The following is a 21604-nucleotide window of genomic DNA, read 5'->3' on the forward strand; positions in this document are numbered from 1 at the left end:
ATGTTACATACACCTGAGTTAAACGTCTTTGCTTTGAAATGCATGGACGACATCTATGTTTATTTCTAACACTAGGTTGTTGGGTGTTATCTTCGGGGCCTATTTTTATGTAGTGATTCACACCCTTTGCCCTCACTGTTTCGCTTGTACATTGTTTTCTGACTCGTCAACGAATTAGGACAAACAGCATAGGCTTTCCCAAAGGCAAAATACATTTTGTTATGTAATGCCCTTGTTAACCCTCTCGCCAAGCTGCAAAACTGTAACTCTAGTAATGGTATGTTGACATTACTACATCTTAAAATGCATTAACCTTGTACCTGATCTCATGCTTATTTTATTGTGGACCTTATGAATAACACTAACGGTTTATTAAATTGTTTGTTTTTGTCGTAAAAAGACGCCTGTTTGTGAAAACATGTCTTTGTCTTATGTTCTTTGCCTGCAACAAAGTGGAGCCTGTAGGATATGGTGCTGTGTTAATTGTTTGGGGGTTTAGTTGTGGATTTTTTTTAATGTTTATTTTTAACATTTTATTTGGTTTTTGCATCTGCTAGGTTCACCTGCAGGACCATTAAATTTTACTGAGATTTTATATAGTGTCAAAAAACTGCCCAGCTCATCTTCAGTCTTGATAGACCACTGGGAAGAAATATTAGAATGTCTGCTTTGTTAAACTTGAGTGAAGAAGAGACTAAAGGGCTTTTCGTGTCCCCGTAGGCCTACAGGTGTGTTCTAGATGATGCAAGGCACCTCTGTCTGTGAAGACCAAGATGGGTGAAGTCCAGGCCACAGTGGAGTTCTCTGTGGAGCTCCACAAGTTCTACAATGTGGACCTGTTTCAAAGAGGGTAAGTACTACGAATCTTCTTTCATATTCTGTTGATTTGATTTCACAAATGTGTTTTCAGCATGTGATATGTTACCCTGAAGCCTCAAAAACAGGATTATTTTTCAAATGTTGTTTTTGTGTGTGTGTGTGTGTGTGTGAGTGATTACATACAAGATTAAACTTGGTGGTTGACAATCGGCCTTCTTGGTTTTTATATTTAAGACTTAGGATCATATTTACTCAATTCCAGTGGGGAGTGGTGACTCAAGTGTGATTCTTCAAGTCGCTAATCCGGAATGTTGGCACCTGTATTTAGACTTCCAGAGAACCAGGAAGAAAAGTGCTCTTGCTCCAAGACACAATTCTGTATATGTGCACTTTGAATACATGTAAATTATGTAGCGTATACTAAAATAGAGTAGTCTAACTGATAACTGTAAAGTGGCAGAATATTATCCTTAACCATACAGAGGCTTCGGTCCCTATAACCACAAAGTTGCGTGGGTGTTTAGCTGTTAGATATGAAACGAACCGAAGCCTCAATTTCCCCATCTGGGCCCCCTTGTCACCTCCTGCTCCCATCCCCCATTGCAGTCCTCCCTCTGTGTCGTATGGTGTACTAACAAAACGATCACAATGTCACATATGGGACCCTTATTTTCTGATTGGTATTCCGATTTTCCTCATGCTGGAGTCCAGAAACAAGCACAGGACACGACTGGTTAAGAGTCGTTTGCTCAACAATGTGTTCATATCTATGCAGTCGTCATGTTGTAAAGAAAAGTGGGGAGTAAATATGACTCATTGCTTAAACAGGACAGCTCTAACCCATTAGACCTAAAACATCTGGACATTTGCTGTCCAACAGCAGCAAAATAATACCACACTGCGCACAACTAAATTGACTGCACTGTGCTCTTGCCCCATCAATGCTTTAAAAGCTTGGGTTTACTACTTGAGTGCGTGTGAAAGAAAGTGCTCATTATTCATTTATGAAAGGTAGCAGTTCTCTTTACCCGTACAGGTGCCTTTGGCTAACCTGCTCACTTGGCTCTTGTTTCACTACACTTTTGCTGCTCTCACATTTCTGTACAGGGGGAAAAAAAGCAGGTTGATGAGCCTAGTTTTTTTCCCCCTATTAATTCAAATTGTCCTTGTATGTGTATTTTCAGATTCTACCAGATCCGTGCCAATATGAAAGTACCACCTAGGGTTCCTCACAAAATAGAGGCCAATCTGCTCCACCCAGCAGGTTAGTTCATGCATGGTGGCTTGGATTCAACCAGGGTTGAAGCACACTGATACGATTATTATTGTAATGTACATGGAGGAGTTTACATGTGGTTAGTAATGTTGTCCAGGCCTATTACATCGGCTATGACAAATAGCTGTTCATCACTCAGAAGTCGTATTCGCAAAATCTAGTTTGATATGAAATAGTATAAGCAAATTGCTTGTTGATTGTCCTCCCATTGTAGCCTTTAAACAAACATGTAATGGGCTACCCTGGTATCTACTGATATACATTTTTTATTGTTCATATACATTGTTTTATTGTTTATTGTTACTATTTTTCAATATCTTAGGAAACCTGTCAAAATGTAGCATATTTTTTTTGCATTTCTGTTTCCCTGCACAATGCAGAAAGTAATAAACAGCTCCTTTTTGTTTCATTCTGAACTAAAAAAAATGGCTCTTAAATAGTGAAAGAGGAGTTTATGTACTATGGTGTTCTGTTTTGTTTTTTAACTTCTCAGTTGGGCTCTGGTTTTACCATGCTATTTATTGAGTGAAGACTGGCAATGTCATTTCCTAAGTTATGGTAATACTCTGCAAAATAGACTTTTACAAAGTGGTCAAATGTTATCAGTCTCAAACACTCTCACAGCGGTAAGGGAAATGGGCTTTGAATGGCGTGGATTTGGTTTACTCTTTGGTTTTGTTGGCAGGAATGTGGTGGGGTCTGGCTTATCGCACAAGCCCCTCCTTGTCCTCAGTATTTCTCTAAGGCCTGGCACATATGCCTCATCCCCTTCCTGAGAGAAATGTGCTTCTCCAGCCACACAAAGCCTTCCATTATGTTGCACTTACAATAAAGGCCAGTCACAATAGGGAAGAAAACGGAGATGCCAGTGTAAAAAAGTTGTGTTGTGTTTCTGATGACAGTGGACAGTGTGAGCTTTACCACTGCACTGCAGATATGAAACCACTTGACCCTCACTTATCAAACAGACCCTGTGGAATATGCATTGTTGACCTTGTTTCAGTGCAAGAGATGTTTGATGAAAGAGCACTCAGCAGTGTTGGTTATTGACAGGTTTTGTTTTAGCTCACTTGCTTTGAGCTCGAGCTCAATACTCTGCACAAGGATCTGTCATGTTTATAATTAATCTTGAACTCGTTCAATCACAGCTATTCATTTTGAGTCGTTTGTAAAATGAAGCAGCCCATCATATACAGGTTCAAGATTCAAAGGTTTATTTGTCACATACTTCATGTACAATTACTGTAAGCAGTGAAACGATTTTTGGCGAACTCCAAAACTGTGCAACAAGATAAATGGAACAGAAGTAACAATAAGATGAGAATAGAATAAAAATTTTTTTTTAAAAAGTTGCAAAAGTGTCTGGGGAGTATACAGAGGGAATATTCCGATAAATACATTTATACAGTGTGTAGCTGCAATACAGTACAAGTTCAGGTGTGCAAATAGACTGAATAAGTAGAGTGTAACAAGTGGTAAACTGTTACAAATGTAATTGTTATTGTTATGTTGAGTTTAGTGTCCTTATAGCCTGGGGGAAGAAACTCCTTCTGAGTCTCTCATTGTTGGCCTTGTTGCCGAGGAGGCGTCTGCTTGACCGCAGCAGCTGAAACAGTCCGTTATGGGGTGATAGGGATCCATAATAATCCTTTTAGCCCTGGTCCTGCACTGCTTGGTGGATAAGTCCTGTATTGAGTATGGACCAGATGGCACGCTCAGCCGACCTGTCTCCAAGACTTTTTGGTCTTGACAGGTACTGTTCCCATACCAGGCAGTGAGGCACCCTGCCAGGATGCTCTCAATGGCACCAGAGTAAAAGGTTTTCTGGATCTGTGGGGAGACACTGAACTTCTGCAGTTGTCTGAGATGATAAAAACGCTGCGTTGCCTTTTTCACCAAAGTGTCTGTGTGAAGTGTCCATGTAAGGTCCTCAGTGATGTGAACCTGAAGCTGCTCACCACCTCTACTAATACCCTGTTGATAGAGAGAGGGGTGTAGGTCTTTCGGTGTGTCTTTCTAAAGTCCACAACAAACTCCTTGGTTTTACTGACGTTCAAGGAGAGGCTCTTGGCCTGGTACCGCAGTGACAGATCCTCCACCTCTTTCAGATAGGCCGTCTCATCATTGCTGGAGATCAGGCCCACCACATCATCAGCAAACTTAACTATGGTGTTGGAGCTGTTCGTAGCCACACAGTCATGTGTGTACAAAGAGTAGAGCATGGGACTCAGGACACAACCTTGGGGGGGGGGCCCTGTGTTAGAGGTGAGAGAAGTGGGGGTGTAGCTACCGCCACCTTTCTCAACACAGTCAACCAGTTCGGTGCTTAACAATTGAAACAAGAAAACTGCCTCTTGCTAAAGGCTTCACTTGGTTTTAACCCTTCAGTGGAAGTTGTTGAAATGAAAACGTTCTATTTTTGTTCTTGTTCGTTAAGGCTCTGATCTGGCCTTCCCTGCGTCGGTCCAGGATGACGTCATCTGCAGCAAAACTTTTCAAATCCTGTATAAGAATGAGGAGGTGGTGGTGAACGATGTCCTTCTCTTCAAAGTCATGATGCTGTTGGATGAGAAGAGGGTAAGAGTTACAAAAATGAGATGTTGCTTTGAAACGTAGATACTGGTTTCAGTGAACATCTAGTTCAGTTCAGACAACTTTATTGATCCCAAAAAGGGCAAGTCATTTGCAGCTTACCCAGGCCATACACACGACTCAGAAACTCACAGGAAAGGTAGTTATAGTATGTCAGAGGCAACAGATCAATGTACAAGGAAACATCTAAACATGAGCAGCAGTAAATATAATGCAACATTTGTTATAGTTCATATAAATAACCGTGTTTAAAAGAATATAACGGTCATTTAAAATGACTACTATCAGCATTTAGTAGCCTGATAGCAGAAGGAATGAAGGACTTAGTGTTGCAGTTTGTTTTCCCTGGGGGTACATTATAGCGCCGGCCTGAGGGCATTACAGTGAAGTCTCTGGACAGGACATGGTCAGATTGGCCGATGATTCCTTTTGCTTTTCTGGGCCACAAGTTTCTCCTAGAGGTTTCTCCTAGAGGGAGCACAAGTCTCTTTGCTGGCCTCCAATTATCTTGGAACAGGCCTTAACAATGCCACTTAAAGGTTGTTCTTGTCTTCACAGACAACCCATTAAACCAGTGAATAAATGAGAAATTTAAAAGACTTTCAATGAATGATTGATGAAAATGACATGAAATCATATCATCGACATTAAAAGAGTTAACCCCCCCCGCATTAAGTGAATTCCATGTCCACACTTGACAACCGACTCTGTGTTCACATTGAATTTGAGCAAAGGGGGACAGGACACAATCCTGTGATGAGCCTGTATTTGAGACCTTGGTGTTGGACATATGTCCATTCACTAAAACCTGCTGGATTCTGTCCATTAAAAAATCCAAAAGCAACATTAAAAGTTGATCAGGTAATTCAAAATAAGAAGCAATTCTTTTAATCAAAATATGAGGCTGCAACCTGTTAAAAGCCAAAGAGGTATTTGCAAATAAAAGATCACATGAGCTCGGTTTTCTCAAGGTGCTTATACACTGTCGAGGATGAGGAGTTTTGCATCCTCCACACCTTTTCCAGCTTGATAAGAAAACTGCAAAGGGTCTAGTTTGCCATTGATTAGGAAGACAACCTCACTTTTTAATCTACACTATTTTCATGTCTTCAGGTGGAAGAGTCTCTCACTGACATGGATTTCCAGCTCTTCTTGGAATTGTTCTTTACAGATGGTGACTACACGTACGTGTCGCAGCAAAAATGATCTGATCTGAACTGTGTCCAGTTGTGTCCATGCTTCTGAACTGATACTTGCAGCCGTTGTGCAAATAGAGGTGCTGACAGAAATGCATTTCCACAGGCCAGATGATCCGAACTCACTTCAGAACATCAGCAGCCGCACACTACGTTTGCACTTTAGCCTCCAGCGAGGCATCCACCAGCACGTCAACGTCATGTTCGACTACTTCCACCTGTCTGTCATCTCCATAGCTATCCATGCCTCCCTTGTGGCTCTGCATCAGCCCCTCATCAGGTCAGACACCTCACTGAAGAAAACCATTGTGTATAGTATGATTGGCTTCTTGCACACACATAGAAGTGTTAGGAGCTTTTTCATTAATCTCCATTTTGCTATTCCTATGGTGATGTTTGACACTGTCAGTTGTGTAGCATTGTAATAATGGTCACCAGCATAGAATGTTTTCGTTCTCATGCTAACCGACAAACTCTGCACTTAATGTAAGTGCACAACAACAAAAGTAAGCACAGAAAACATGTTTTGGCTTGTACCATGAATTTCCCCTGGTGTTTTGTTGTTGTCAATTATGTCAATTACACAGTGCATTATTTGAATTTTGTTAACATATAATTTTAATTTCTGGGCAAAGTTATGACTGTGCAGTGTAATTGTTGGGCCTTGCAGTAAAACCACAAACATCTTGAGATTTTCATTGTCTTGTACACTAATAATTTTGATGTGTATATATAGCACAAAATGGTTTAGAAAGTACGTCACAGGAACAGAAAAGGACAAGATGATAAAATGAGCAACAATCTGTTGATAAGATTAATTAAAAATTAGGGATAAGAAAAGGGATGACCTATGGTCATGAGTTTTGGTTAGTGACCGAAAGAGTGAGATCGCGGATACAAGTGGCTGAAATGAGTTTCCTCCGTAGGGTGTCTGGGCTCAGCCTTAGAGATAGGGTGAGGAGCTCGGACATCCGGAGGGAGCTCGGAGTAGAGCCGCTGCTCCTTCGCGTCGAAAGGAGCCAGTTGAGGTGGTCCGGGCATCTGATTAGGATGCCTCCTGGGCGCCTTCCTTTGGAGGTTTACCGGGCCAACTGGGAGGAGACCCCAGGGTAGACCCAGAACTCGCTGGAGGGACTACATGTCCAATCTGGCCTGGGAACGCCTTGGGATCCCCCAAGAGGAGGTGGAGGGTGTTGCTGGGGGGATGGGCCTCTGGAGTGCCCTACTTAGCTTGCTGCCACTGCGACCCGACCCTGGAGGAGTGGCTGATGTTGAATGAATAATGAAAAGTGAGATGAAATAAATCAAAACCATAAAGATTAACAGATACAATTAGAATAATAAATTTGTGATCGTCTTTTTTCAAAAGTCGGTTTTTAGGAGTGATGATGGTGTTAAACCTAGCCGTAGCTCCTCAGGTAGACCATTTCTGAGCATAGCAGCTCAAATGGTAAAGGGCTGGTCACCTATCCAGGGTTCTCACACATCCTGGAAAACCTGGAAATTTATAGTTTAGTTTTCAATTCATGTAAAACATCTGGAAAATTATCAAATTGGTCCGATGTCCTGAAAATATTTAGCAAGGTTATAAAATTGTATTCTTTACCTGCTGAGATTGCATATTTTTTGTTTAATTTTTAGCTGACATCACGTGTTTTATCCATGTTTATTTCGCCACTGAGATTGCACATCACTGGTTGAATTTTTTATTTTTTTTGGAATTTTCCCCCCTTTTCTCCCCAATTGTATCCAGCCAATTACCCCACTCTTCCAAGCCATCCCAGCCACTGCTCCACCCCCTCTAACGATCCGGGGAGGGCTGCAGACTACCACATGCCTCCTCCCATACATGTGGAGTCGCCAGCCGCTTCTTTTCACCTGACAGTGAGGAGTTTCACCAGGGGGATGTAATGCGTGGGAGGATCACACTATTCCCCCCAGTTCCCCCTCCCCCCTGAACAGGCGCCCCGACTGACCAGAGGAGGCGCTAGTGCAGCAACCAGGACACATGCCCACATCCGGCTTCCCGCCCGCAGACACGGCCAATTGTGTCTGTAGGGACGCCCGACCAAGCCGGAGGTAATACGGGGATTCGAGCCAACTATCCCCATGTTGGTAGGCAACGGAATAGACCGCCATGCCACCCGGACACCCCCACTGGTTGAAGTTTGAGGGGGATGTTCAGTGGTCAGCAAGAGGTTACACAATCCATTTAGAGACTGTTGAAGGTTCCACTGATTGTTAATGCTGAATAACAGGACCGCCTGTGAGCAGCAGGTGTCCTGTCCAGCCAAGCAACAGTCCTGGAAAAGAGGGGGAACCCCGCTTTGGGCCTCAGCTCTGTCAGTGGTTGCAACGTGTCACCTTTAATGCAGCTGGAATAGAAGATTAATGTACTCGTGAGTGCTGGTGTGTATGTGTAGCTTATAAAATACAATTCAAAATACTGTTTCTTTTCAGTGATTTTGATTATAAAAGAGGGCCTGGTTCTGAAGACCCACGAAAAAGCCCTACCCTGTCACAAGAAAGACTTGCACACAAGAAAGTTTGAAGCTTAGTCTTATATAGAATACAATCGAATCTACTTCTGGGTTGTTTTTTTGGTTACTACAGTGAAATAAGACTATTTTCAGTACTTTGTTATAGTTTCTTTATTATTTATGTTGTACTCATGTTCATTCACTTGTAAGCTTGAATCCTTTATTTGTCAATCTAGTTTTCCTCGGCCAGTAAAGACCACATGGCTGAACCGTAATGCCCCGGCACAGAACAAGGACTCTGTCATCCCACCCCTGGAGAACGTCGTGTTCGGCAGCAACTACATCAAGCAGGTGTCCCCAGATGTAAGCAAACACCACGCTGTTCGAGACCGTTCCTTCTTTAAAATGACTTTTTCTTACATTTTTGCTGTTCAACTCAAAAGAGATGGTTGTAAAATTGCTACCCACATCATATAATTTTTACGTGCCTAACTTTGTCTTGACTGGCTGAAACTAAGTACTTCATAAAATGTAAAAGACTGTTGTAAAGTAAACAAGACCCAAGATAGCAGAGGGAGAAGGCTGTTGTTGTAGCAGGGAGAGATCGAGGGGTTACTGAGCTGGAAGCATCGTCTCAGCGGGAATGCCAGTAATACAGACTTTGATTCAAATTCGGGCTTGGGTGTCAGAAGCCTACTTTTCAGAGAGGATGGCATGATAAATTGTTTACATGGTAATGTGTGTAACGCTGTTAAGAATGAAAGGGGGGAGACAAACTGTTGGACTGCTGTCGCGTTGTGCCATGAGTAATTGGCACTGGTTAACAGAGGAACATAGCCAGCTAGAGATGGAGGGACAAGAATGTGCTGGAGCTGAGATGTAGCAATGCCCCTCATCCCTCCACGATGAAGAACTAATAGGCGGCTCATGAATAACAATCCATCATCCTCTTTTCATTTATCAACAGGGATCTGAGCAAAAGCAGCTATAAAAGTCGCTGCCTAGAGACCGCACACACAGTGAAGGGGGGGGGGTAACTGGCAAGCTTATCTAACACAATTTACTGGGCTGCAGTGGTTGCCACAGTGCTGCAGTAACAAGAGACACCATAGCAATTTATTTTCTATGTCAACAAAAAGCATGATACATTACATTTGTAGCCACATTCCAACTTAAAGGGGATACACTATAAATCAGCCTTCCATTCTCCTGAGCTTTGTTTGTGAACATTGTGGGGATTATGGTATTGTTTTATTTAAGCAAACTAGCCTTTTAATTTTATCATACCTTCATCAAACATCACAAAAAATTGAATCACATGTGTATATACGTATATATATATATATATAGATGGATAGATATAGATAGATAGATAGATAGATAGATAGATAGATAGATAGATAGATAGATAGATAGATAGCGTTTTTTTTCCAGAAACCATCAATGGTGTAGATGAAAGTGCTCAACAAATGAGGAGCAGAATATTAAGATAGCTTAAAAAAAACGTGAATCAGAATACTTTATTCATCTCCGAGGGGAAATTGGGTCAATTACATTGGCAACTGATGAGTGCGTGACGCGTGAAACAAGCTTGTACTGAAATGTATTAATGTTTTTTTTTCCTATATCTATCTTTTTATATATATATATATATATGAGAGAGAGAGAGAGAGAGAGAGAGAGAGAGAGAGAGAGTTTGATTCCAGTGCTTGTACAACAGAGTAGGTTTGAAATGTGTTATTAATAATAAGTTCCGCTCTCCCCTGGATGTTGGTTTTTTTGTTTGGTTTTTTTTACCCAATCTAATAGGGAATTCATTTTCTTCTCCGTAACCTTTGATGATCCAACAGGGCAGGACATTCCTGGTGTCTGAACACTGTCTGCAGCATGCCTTCAGTCTGCACCACAGCCTTTGTGCCAGTCTACTACTCGCCTACCAGGGCCTCTTTGACTATTTCACCTCTGTCACTAAGGATCTCCCCTCCTCCCACCGCATGGAGCTAGGTACACGTCATTTATGCCTGTGCACTGACTGACTCATGTCCAAGCAAGTTGCTATGACAGCTTATATTCATACTTCACGCAGGCTATCTATTGAGGCACTTCCCTCATGTAGGTGGACTGCTTGGTTATGAAATGTTATTATGTCTCAGTGTACTTACTGTCTTTGTTCATTCACTCATGCAGTTAATACATTGTACATGTTTCATTTCTTGTTTGCTCAAAACTTTGTTATGCTTTTGTGACTATTTGACTCGTAATGCTATTTGAGTGAAATTTATGTTGCATTGTTGTTAATTTATATTTTTCAGTGTTGTTATTTGTGAAAATTGCAATTTACTCATTCTTTTCCCATCTCATTGCCCCTTATCCATTAACAAATTCAAACCATGTAAGCACAGCTGATAAGCAGTAGCGCTCTGTATTAACTCGAAGGCCTCAGCGTGGCTGATTAATCTTGATTAACATTGAAAGTAGTAACTTCAGTTTAACTTAAGCATTGAACTAAAACTCTCAAAACGCCAATCTCACTCGTGTCTAACCTAGTGGCTCACCAAACTCGAGCCACATGAGTGGAAAGCTATTAATCCATTCCAGAGTATAGAATTATATATGGGAAGGTTAAACATGCCTATATGTACAATCCTACTAGCCAAACCCAGCTTGCAAGTCCTATATGAGAGAGTTCTCAGAAGACCCTATCCCCGAACCCAAAGGCACGTCTACATAGGTATGTCTTGACCCTTACAGTTCCTCAAATCAACCTACCTCTCTCCCCTTTTTTCCTCCTTCACTTCACTGTAGTTTCCTGTCATAGCTACACCTTCTCTCCTCTACGGCCCACACTCCAGTGACGATTTATACCTTGCTGTCTTACTCATCTGTTACGTACATACCTCATACTTGATCTTTCTTTGAATCTTCAGTGTTGGGCTTTGGTCTGAGAGTCTCATGACACTTCTCTGCTGTCTTCAGTCCTGTCTCCCTTCATAGCAATATGATTGACAAATGTCTCCTGACTCTGCTGTCTCCTCAGCCTGTCTTGCAGGTTTCTCTGAAAGGCTTCTTTAGGATTATGTAACAGTTTATAAAAAAAGATCTCTCAAATGTTTCTTTCCCCCCCCACAGAGAAACTTGACTTAGAGGCCCGTCTGGCAGAGCTTTGTGAACAAGTCAAGGTACGATTTTTATCCAACTTTGATAATTGTCTTATTGAAGGCAGTGAAACACAGAATGTCCTCTTTTACCCTTTTTTGATTTTTTTTTTTTTGAGGAATTTAAAAGATAATTTGGACTGATCTCACGTAAATTTAGATAGGCCTTTATTTAATTTTCTTAAACTCCCCTGCCTGTTATTGCCTGGAACGGCTAATGTAGGAGAAACTACGATTTCTTTTGTGTTCTAACATGGCTGACTTAGGTCTTTTTCTTACCAGCAAAAAGCAGAGACACCGGATGAGCTTTCAGAGCTTGTGAACATGAATCTGGCCCAGCTCTGCTCTCTGCTCATGGCCCTCTGGGGACAGTTCTTGGAGGTGGTGTCCCTGCAGGAGAATGTTGCCGCCCTGTTGGCCATGGAGCACCATACACTCAGAGTGAGTGCCCCTTTTCAAATGAGCACCAGCCAAATACCATATATTTGTCAGAGTAACAATCCCAAGCAACAGCAAGAAAAGCATCTTGGTAAGAAAAGAAAACAAACCCCACACATTGACCTGGACAGACTTTGATATGTCACAAATTTTTTCACAGGTTAGACGGTTTGCTGAGGCGTTTTTCTGTCTTGAACACCCAAGACAAACTGCATTGGCCTATCAAGAATTACAGTGAGTTGCAGAGACATATCACCCCCTTTTTTTCCCAAAATTTGACCATGATTTCAGCGTGGCAAGCCGTTGCCAATATGTGCTTGTCTGAACTATTGCACCCGAAATGAGTCTTTCCTTCTTTTTTCCTCTTAATCACCGTTCACCTTTCTACCTGCTAAGTGCTCACAGCCACCAGCAGATGACAAATGCTATCAAAAGCTCGAGCTACTTCCTGTCTTTACCCCCACTTCCTGTGGAATGTGCAGACCTGGATGGTGACGTCAGTTCCCTGCCAATCATCTTTGAGGATAGATACCTGGATTCCATCACTGAAGGTTAGTAATACAAGAAAAGTAAATGCAGCTCCTCTACATGTGCATTTTTTTTTACCCATTCATTAATTCTTTGAAATTAAGATAGCTGATTTTTTTTTTCTCTCTCTGATTTGGACTGTTAAGATCGTGATGGACCCTGGCTTGGCATTCACAGTACAAGGGCTGGCTCTGTGTCCAGTAAGGCAGACAAACCTAACTCCAAGGATGCTAATGCAGCAGCCAATTTCCCTAGCCCCATACCTGACTCCCGATATGCAGCCATGGACACCACCTGGCCTGATAACTGCGATCCACCACCCAAATCCAAGGGCAAGTCAGTCAAACTGAAGAAGAATTCCAAGACTGAGAATTCCAAGAAGCTCATCAGACAAGGCTCCAAGGACTCCGTAGTTCTGGTGGGCTATAAGAACCTCAAGGCTCCCTATAGTGACTCTAGCAACAAGAGCAAGGAAGGGGAGGTTCCCCTGAATCAGGAAGAGGAACGAGATGCATTGCAGGGGGATTCCAGCAGTAATTTATGGACTAATGCCAATTCTTGTTATGATTCTGGTGCCACAGCAACACATATTGGAAGCAGTGCAACTGATTCTTCCGCAGATGACAATAAAATTATTGCTGCTAGTCAAAAAAGTCACTACAAAAATCTCATGAGCATGGACATAGAGAATAAGCCTCAGGCGGGCACTGGGGCTGTAGCTACACATAACCAAGTAGTGCATAAAGATGATCAAATTGAGCACTGTAGCCAAAAGCTGCCACAAAAGGCTACTGGGCTTAGGCACATTGATGTTAAACCAAGTAACAAAGACCCCTTCCATGGGGAAAAAGTCACAGTGTTTCTACCTTGTCGGACTGATGAGACCCTGAGGAGAGATGTTCCTGAGATCATCCAGACAGAGCTCTGTGACTCTAAACTGTCCAAAGTAGACTACGGTGTTTTTGAAAGGCCTGATAAAGAGGCAACAACACAGCTTAGCCGGCCAGGTTTGGTCCCCCTGCAAACTAAAGGTGATTGTATCAGGCTCCCAGATGGAGGAGTCCCTAGTGCCTCTTCCCGCCTTTCAGACTCGGGCATTGAGAGTGAGCCCAGCTCTTTTGCAGCCCAACCAGCTCCAGGACCCCATGGTTGTGCAGGGCTAGCTTCAGCTGAATCAGACGGGGGGCTTCCACACTCTGAGAGGTCCATCCTTAGCGCTGCACTACGGCCTGTCCAGCACAGCTCTACGCAGAGAGCCACTGGGGCAGCAGAGGGACTTTACCCAGAAAGCACCAGTGCTGTCAGCGGAGTCCAGTCCTCTCTCACCTCCATCAACTCGCTGCCATCAGATGATGAGGTAGAGAGCTCCTCCAGGGGCTCCAGTGGAATTGAAATCCGAGGCAGGAAGTCAAGTGTCTTAGTGCAGGAGCAGAGTGTAGTATTCTCTGGGAATTTCACTAACCAGCCAACCATTGACTCTACAGTAGTCTACCCAGTGGCTCCACCAAAACTCAATCCTGGCACCTGCAACCCTGACAACACTGCAGGTCAATCCCAGCCCACCAGACCTTCAGCTGAGCTGGAAGCGGAACCCAAATTAATGGGTATTTTTCAAGTGGGATTAGAGGGAGCAGTGGACCGAGGGGGCATTAGAGAATCTTGCAGTGAACCCCACACCGCTTGCCCTTCCAGTAATTCTGCGACAAGTAGTACTGACCTCGTGAAGCGTGGGATGGTGGAAAACTACTTTGGCTCACGTTCTAGCACAGATGTGTCTGAGATCAGCCCCTTGGAGACGTCCGCCATCACTCTGGGAATCCAGACGGGGCCGCAGGATGAGGAAGAGGATGAAACTGAGCACGAGATGATTGAGAATGGTTACTATGAGGAGGGGGATGGTTATGCCTTCGTCAACGGTGTAGCTGATGAAGAAAGGAGTGGTGAGGGAGAATCTGTCGCTCAAGAGACAAGCATCCTGTTTGAACAGCTTGGTCTGGAATACCTCCAAGAATCAAAGGATTTAACAAGAGCCCCCATCTGCTCCAGCCAAGGCACCGGAAGTGTTGGCTTCAGCCAGGGGAGACCTCCCTGTCCCTCCCTCTCCCTTTCCTCTTGCCTGCACTGGTATGAAAGTGCCCCCACGCAGCAGATGAAGATGTGAGTAATCAAATCTCTCTCTGATTTTTCTCAAATTTCATTTGAATCAATGAGTCCAAGCCCAGCTTTGCAACATTCATTTTTTATGTCACTTGTTATGTATTTTTGAACAGTACCCTCTCCAGTATGCTAATATGTGGGGGCTTTGTCTCTTTCCAGGTTTATCAAGGCAAAGGAGGAGATGAAGCAACTGAGACTACCTGGTTTGCTGTACAGCGAAGTGCCTGAGCTTGCATCCACTGTGCCCTACTTCAGTATGGAGGAGGATGAGAGCTGTGAGGAAGGCATCCACCTCATAGTCTGCGTTCACGGCCTGGATGGTAAGACGCTCTGTCTCTCAGAGGGGGTTTCGTACCAAGAGTCTTTCGCTTTGGTGCTAAGGAAATATTCCTGTCATTATTTATGTTTCCCTACTCACCTCAGGCAACAGTGCAGACCTGAGATTGGTAAAGACTTACCTGGAGCTAGGATTGCCAGGAGCTCGTATTGATTTTCTCATGTCAGAGAGAAACCAGGTAATAAAATTATGCATCAGATGCTGTTGCCCTCTCATCACTGCTAAGAGATCTAATGCAAGAGCACTGACCAACACAGTAATCTGTCTGTTCTCCTGTTCATTCACAGAACGACACTTTTGCTGATTTTGAGTCGATGACGGACCGGCTGCTGGATGAAATAGTCCAGTACATCCAGATATACAATCTCACAGTCTCAAAGATAAGGTAAGATTATCTGTCAGCATGCATTACCAAAGGCTATATTCAGATAGGATTAATAGCAGGAACGATATACGTAAGCCCTGTTTAGGGCATGATGGTGATTCAGCAAGCTCACCACACACCATCTACAAAACGAGAGCCCCTCTATTCATAGTAAAGAATGCCCTCTTGTGGATACTATGGTCTTTACATAGCATTCTATCTGAAATTCTTTGTGTTTTCAACAAAATAGTTTGCAATTAAAAATAGCAGGAGGAAATATTTTCAGAGGTTTCTCACTAGCTTGCTGGGTATCTTGAATTTTTTTTAACCAGGATGTTGATAAAGGAGAGCGTGATGTGGAATACTTGTTTGATCAGTAAGATCATGTGTAACTGTATTGTCACACAGTGAAAATATTATCTGTATATTTTGAATCATTTGGTCTCTTATTGTTTTCTAAGCCTCTGTGTTCTTCAATTGCAGCTTTGTAGGTCACTCTTTGGGGAACCTAATAGTACGCTCAGTGCTGACCAGGCCCAGATTTAAGTGTTACTTGAACAGACTGCACACCTTTCTCTCCCTCTCTGGACCTCATCTGGGCACACTGTACAACAGTTCTGCTTTGGTCAACACCGGTAAGTGTCTCCATAGGAGTAGAAGATGTTGTACCAGCAATATTGCTGTAGATAGCAGATTATGGCCCAACTTATTGTGTCTTGCATCGTCACTGTTCACACTAGCTAAACAGTCAATTATGGAGGTTTGCTGGTTGCATTTCCTGTTTATTCAGTCAGAGTGATGGAACCATTTGAGTGACCTTTAGCCTTCTTTTCAGGCCTGTGGTTCATGCAGAAATGGAAGAAGTCAGGCTCACTCCTGCAGCTCACTTGCCGCGATCACTCTGATCCTCGTCAGACTTTCCTCTATAAGCTCAGCAAGAAATCTGGTTAGCATTGCCTCTTTTACCAGATTTTTGTTTTTATTATATGAGTTATAAGATACAAATGTTAACTTGTGTATGATTCTTCTAAGGCCTGCAGTTTTTCAAGAATGTGGTGCTGGTTGGTTCCCTTCAGGACCGCTATGTCCCCTATCATTCAGCTCGCATAGAGATGTGCAAAACGGCACTGAAGGACAAACAGTCAGGTGAGTCCAGTCAGGGATAAAGACTGCCACAACGTCAGGCTGAAATAGTGGCTTTAATTACTTGTGTGCACTAGTTATGTTAAAGTTCTAGTGTAGATTTTTTTCCACCCTCATGCTCCTCCTAGTTGTTGTATCACTTTTATGCTTTCTATTTCTATACACATGTCTATCCATGTGTGATGTGGAGAATTATGGAATTATGAAATGCTGGCTAGCACAAGAAGCATGCATTTGGAGGTTGGTAATATTGCGAAGGTTTGTCAGACTGTTTATTAGAGATGAGGCAGCAGACATAACAGGTAAGCTCAGAAAAGACACACAAAAGCACATTAAAGATGGAGGTTTGGGAGTGAACTGTTTGCAGATTTGATACATTTGTGTTGATGATCATTTTGAAACCAATACACGTTCCCCTTCTTCCCACCTCTTTCTCTTCCTCTTTGTGCAAATTTCAAGGTTTCTTTCTTTTTCTTTTTCTTTTTTTTTTTACGTATGACTGCGGTTTTGTTTTGTTTTTTTTCCCCTCAACAGCCGTGCTAATATGAGGTGTGCCGTAAATCTGTGGAACTCTGTTCAAGCGTTTTTGCCTGCCTGTCTTTATTTCAGCACTGCATTATTGGTTTGTCATATTTATAAAAAAAAAATGCAAATCTTTTATCTCAGCCTCAGTTGTATGTTCCATCTTTTATTAGGGTTTGAGAATTCAGTTTAATTCAGCCTTTAATCCTTAGTCGTTTCTTCCTTGAATTTGGATTTATGATGCACTCTTAGTAAAGTCTATTTTATTGTTCAGCAAAAATCATACTGGTACCGAATTTCAAGAATAAGGGTGATGTGCGAGGCTGTAGTAAGTACAGAGGTATAAAGTTGATCAGCCACAGCATGAAGATATGGGAAAGAGTAACAGAAGCTAGGTTAAGAGGAGAGGTGATGACCAGCGAGCAGCAGTATGGTTTCATGCCAGGAAAGAGCACCACAGATGTGATGTTTGCTTTGAGAATGTTGATGAAGAAGTATGGAGAAGGTCAGAAGGAGTTACATTGTGTCTTTGTAGATTTAGAGAAAGCATACGACAGGGTGGCGAGAGAGGAGGTGTGGTATTGTATGAGGAAGTCAGGAGTGGCAGAGAAGTATGTAGGAGTGGTGCAGGATATGTATGAGGGCAGTGTGATAGTGGTGAGGTGTGCGGTTGGAATGACAGATGGGTTCAAGGTGGAGGTAGGATTACATCAAGGATCGGCTCTGAGCCCTCGTTTGCAGTGGTGATGGACAGGTTGTCGGATGAGATCAGGCAGGAGTCTCCGTGGATGATGATGTTTGCAGATGACATTGTGATCTGTAGTGAGAGTAGGGTGCAGGTGGAGGAGAGCCTGGAGAGGTGGAGGTGTGCACTGGAGAGAAAAGGAATGAAAGTCAGTAGGAGCAAGACAGACTACATATGTGTGAATGAGAGGGAGGACAGTGGAATGATGAGGATGCAAGGAGTGGAGGTGATGAAGGTGGATGAGTTTAAATACTTGGGGTCAACTGTCCAAAGTAACGGGGAGTGCAGAGGAGAGGTGAAGAAGAGAGTGCAGGCAGGGTGGAGTGGGTGGAGAAGAGTGTCAGGAGTGATGTGTGACAGAAGGGTACCAGCAAGAGTTAAAGGGAAGGTTTACAAGATGGTAGTGAGACCAGCTATGTTGTATGGTTTGGAGACAGTGGCACTGATGAAAAGACAGGAGGCGGAGCTGGAGGTGGAGCTGGAGGTGGCAGAGGTGAAGATGATAAGATTGTCATTGGGGATGATGGAGGACAAGATTGAGATGGTTTGGACATGTGTGGAGGAGAGATGCTGGGTATATTGGGAGGAAAAGAGGAGGGTGGCTGGTGTGACAGGAAGATGCAGAGGACAGGAAGAGATGGAGACAGATAACCCGCTGTGGCGCCCCCTAATGGGAGCAGGCAAAAGTAGTAGTAGTAGTCGTAGTAGTAGTAACCTTTTGCACAGACTGTTGTCGTGTTATTTTTTTGCCTCAAAGCACATGATAATGTATTGTCTTTATCATCAGTAATATCAATAATACATTATTAGGAGTATGAAAAACACCTAAGTGAATAAGAAACTTATTGTTTTGCCATAGACATCTGTGTAGATGCTTCCTTGTCTTTGGAAATACTGTGTACATCAGCTCCATGTCCCAGGCCCTGCATCGCCAGGGACGGCTAACCTCCTTTCTCTTGTCACCTCTGTGCGTGTCAGGCCCCGTGTACGCCGAAATGATCGAGAATCTGCTGCTGCCCGTACTTCAGAACAAAGGCTGTAATCTCGTACGCTATGATGTCATTCACGCCCTGCCCAACACGGCCAACTCCCTCATTGGCCGGGCCGCCCACATCGCGGTCCTTGATTCCGAGATCTTTCTGGAGAAGTTTTTCCTGGTCGCAGGCCTCAAGTTCTTCCAGTAGAAGACAGACGCTCAGCATGAGCAGCATGGCGGTGTGAGGAGACTGCGGAGCTGTTACCTCACCGCATCGCAACCCCACCGGTCATGAAACCAACGCTCGTTTTTATACGCATATACTTCCTTGTGGAAGACATGAAATCAGTGTTGCTTATGTTCCATGTTCTGACTTTTTTTTGGAGATGGAGTTTGTCATTTTTTATTTTTCTATTGCCCTTCTTTGTAAATTTCCGTTGCTTTTTTTTTTTTATGTGTTTGGAAATCATACCCACTATGATATGGTCATTTTCAGTGTTATTTATGTCATTCCTTAGGCATTAATTTTTTTTTCCTTTCTCCTTTTTCTCCCTCATCAAGCGATTCAGTGGAATTTAGATGGCGAACTGGAAGTGTAGCTGCTAAAAATATTTGTTTCGGTGAGCCGGCCCAAGTCAAGTCTGCACATATTGTCCGTTTTGGGTTGTTTTGTTTTTTTCTCTCTCTCCTCACAAATTTCAGACGTACTCTGCATTAATTTGCAGCACCACTGCATTTTACAAGCTTTTGTACTGAGAATGGTCATTTGTACAATTACTTTTTTATCAACTCTTTTCCATCATTTTTAAAAGCAGAGATTGTAGTTGACCCGGATTGTTGTTGGGACTTCGCTGCGTCGGCTCCGGTCTCGTCGTACTGTAATGCTGTCGGGTGCCGCTGCAGCACTCTGCACAACATTCGCCCAGCCTGGTGTTGGGAGCGTTCAGCTTTGCCTAAATCATGAACATTTTACTAAAGGGGTTTTAAGCAATGATGGTGGCTGAGCAGAAGCACATGTATGCTATGTGAGTTGCAGGCTGATTGAAAGCATTTGATTGGTATTTTATGGGTATTATTTATGTTTTAAACTGGAAAGTGTTGCTTTAAATTTAAAAAAAATATATATATTGTTTCTCAGTCAATGGTTTATATATCGTCACACTACCATTAAATATGGATATTATTAAGTGTGTTGTGATGTTTGTTTTTTTTTTCTTCGAGATCTAAAAGGAACTCTGCTACTTTTCATTTGTTCTCAAAACCTGTTTGTGAACGTTGTTTCTAAAACAGGAGCCGGAGAGCGTGAGGGGGTGGTTTCTGCGCTGAATCACGAGGCGATAAGCTTCTGTCAGAAGTCACCGGCTAGGGCGGAAGAACTCTTTAGGGTCAACAGCCAAGTGTCGGGGACCGAGGTGTGCCTCGGGATGAGGAGTTCGGCTGAGGTCAACGGCTTGGAGAGGATTGGGCCCTGCCCAAGACACACTAATGATGAAAACGACTCAACAGCGGTGCCCCAACGACCTCTCGAGAGGTTACGGGATGGTGAGGTGGGGTGACAGAATTGGACCCCATGAGCAGTAATTGGGACTGAACCGGGTTTTTTACCCCCCACCATTAAAGAAATACATTCTTCCGTTTGCCAAAAATGCAGTAACTCGGGCCCTTTTCCTTTCCTTTATGAGGTGCCACCCGTGCCTCTGGGTGTCTTGTTTTCAGTCTTGGCTAAATTCTCTCATATCAATGCTCCATTTTAGCCTGTTATTGATCCGATATCCAATACCAGTATCGGTACTGGTGCATCTCCAATATGCAAATTAAGTTTTGCTGCTGAAGTCTCAAAACAAAAAATTTTTTTTTGTCTTATTGCAAAAAGTTCAAGCTCCTAGAGTAATATATATATATATATATATATATATATATATAGTGTTTTAATGGAGTTGTCGCTCCAAACACCATCCTATCTGGACCCTCGAGGCTCGGCTATGTGCCCAGTAAGAACCCATAGAGCCGGTTCTCCCACTACCATAAACTAAAATGATTTTTTTTGTTTTGAACAAAGCAAGTGTGGCTGTAACGGCTTTTCATACTGTTTTCTATTTCTGTCTCTACTTCTTTGGTCCGGAATCCAATTTACTTGCACGTGGGTTAAAAAAAAAGTCACGACCTATTGTCCGAACACTTTTCGGAGGGGTTGTTTGGCCTCAGACTTGACACTTGGCTTTCCTTCCTCAGCTCGATCGTCCTTAAAAACCCCTTTCCTGCTCTTCCATTCTGTCTGAAATGTGAATTAATGAAGTCCCTGGTCCAGGGTGTGGCCCCGCCTGCCGCCCAGTGGCTGCTGGGAGAGGCTCCAGCACCCCCGCCACCCTGAGAGCAGGATACGCGGTTTGGATGATGGATGGAGGGGTGGATGGAGGGGAGTCAGATCAGCAGGAATGGCTGGTTTAATGAGATGCCACAGTGGAACTGACTAACAAATAATCTGTTGCACATTGTGGTGAATGTTCAGTTCTCCTAGCTGATCGTAACACTGCCAGACGTGTTATATTTGAAGTAAAGACGGCACCTCCGCCTTCCATTTAGCATTAAAGGCCAGAGGCAGTCAAGCAAATGGCACCAGGATCCCTACACTTGGAATGAATTGAAGTTTTGCGGTGTAGTTTATGAGTGACATGCATCATAAAAGTGAAGCTGAAGTGCCCCTCTACCTGTGGTACTGTGCATTTGCCTTGCTTGCAGTAATAATTCTGCGGTGAAGTTTTTCTGGTGCCTCCTGTTCGAAACAGCACTCACTTGGGGCAGTTTTGCAGGTCTTGATTTTTCATGACATTTTCTTCAAATTATTCGTTCCTCTTTTCACATTACTGCTCTTTATA

The 21604-nt window shown here is 43.1% G+C and overlaps 1 protein-coding gene across 1 annotated transcript; it reads left to right on the plus strand.

The window, feature by feature from the left end:
- The first annotated feature begins 743 nt into the window (after positions 1 to 743).
- fam135a (family with sequence similarity 135 member A) lies at positions 744 to 19900 on the plus strand. Its single transcript, XM_056291654.1, has 20 exons — positions 744 to 850; positions 2004 to 2083; positions 4533 to 4672; positions 5801 to 5871; positions 5990 to 6163; positions 8600 to 8726; positions 10214 to 10367; positions 11017 to 11094; positions 11493 to 11542; positions 11801 to 11959; positions 12117 to 12190; positions 12353 to 12507; positions 12631 to 14641; positions 14801 to 14961; positions 15065 to 15156; positions 15266 to 15363; positions 15826 to 15977; positions 16178 to 16288; positions 16375 to 16488; positions 18731 to 19900. The coding sequence occupies exons 1-20, from the start codon at positions 774 to 776 to the stop codon at positions 18934 to 18936; spliced, it is 4284 nt and encodes a 1427-aa protein (XP_056147629.1). The 5' UTR covers positions 744 to 773; the 3' UTR covers positions 18937 to 19900.
- The last annotated feature ends 1704 nt before the right edge of the window (positions 19901 to 21604 follow it).

This window comes from Lampris incognitus, chromosome 13 (genome assembly GCF_029633865.1).
Source record: "Lampris incognitus isolate fLamInc1 chromosome 13, fLamInc1.hap2, whole genome shotgun sequence".
Taxonomy (NCBI): Eukaryota; Metazoa; Chordata; class Actinopteri; order Lampriformes; family Lampridae; genus Lampris; species Lampris incognitus.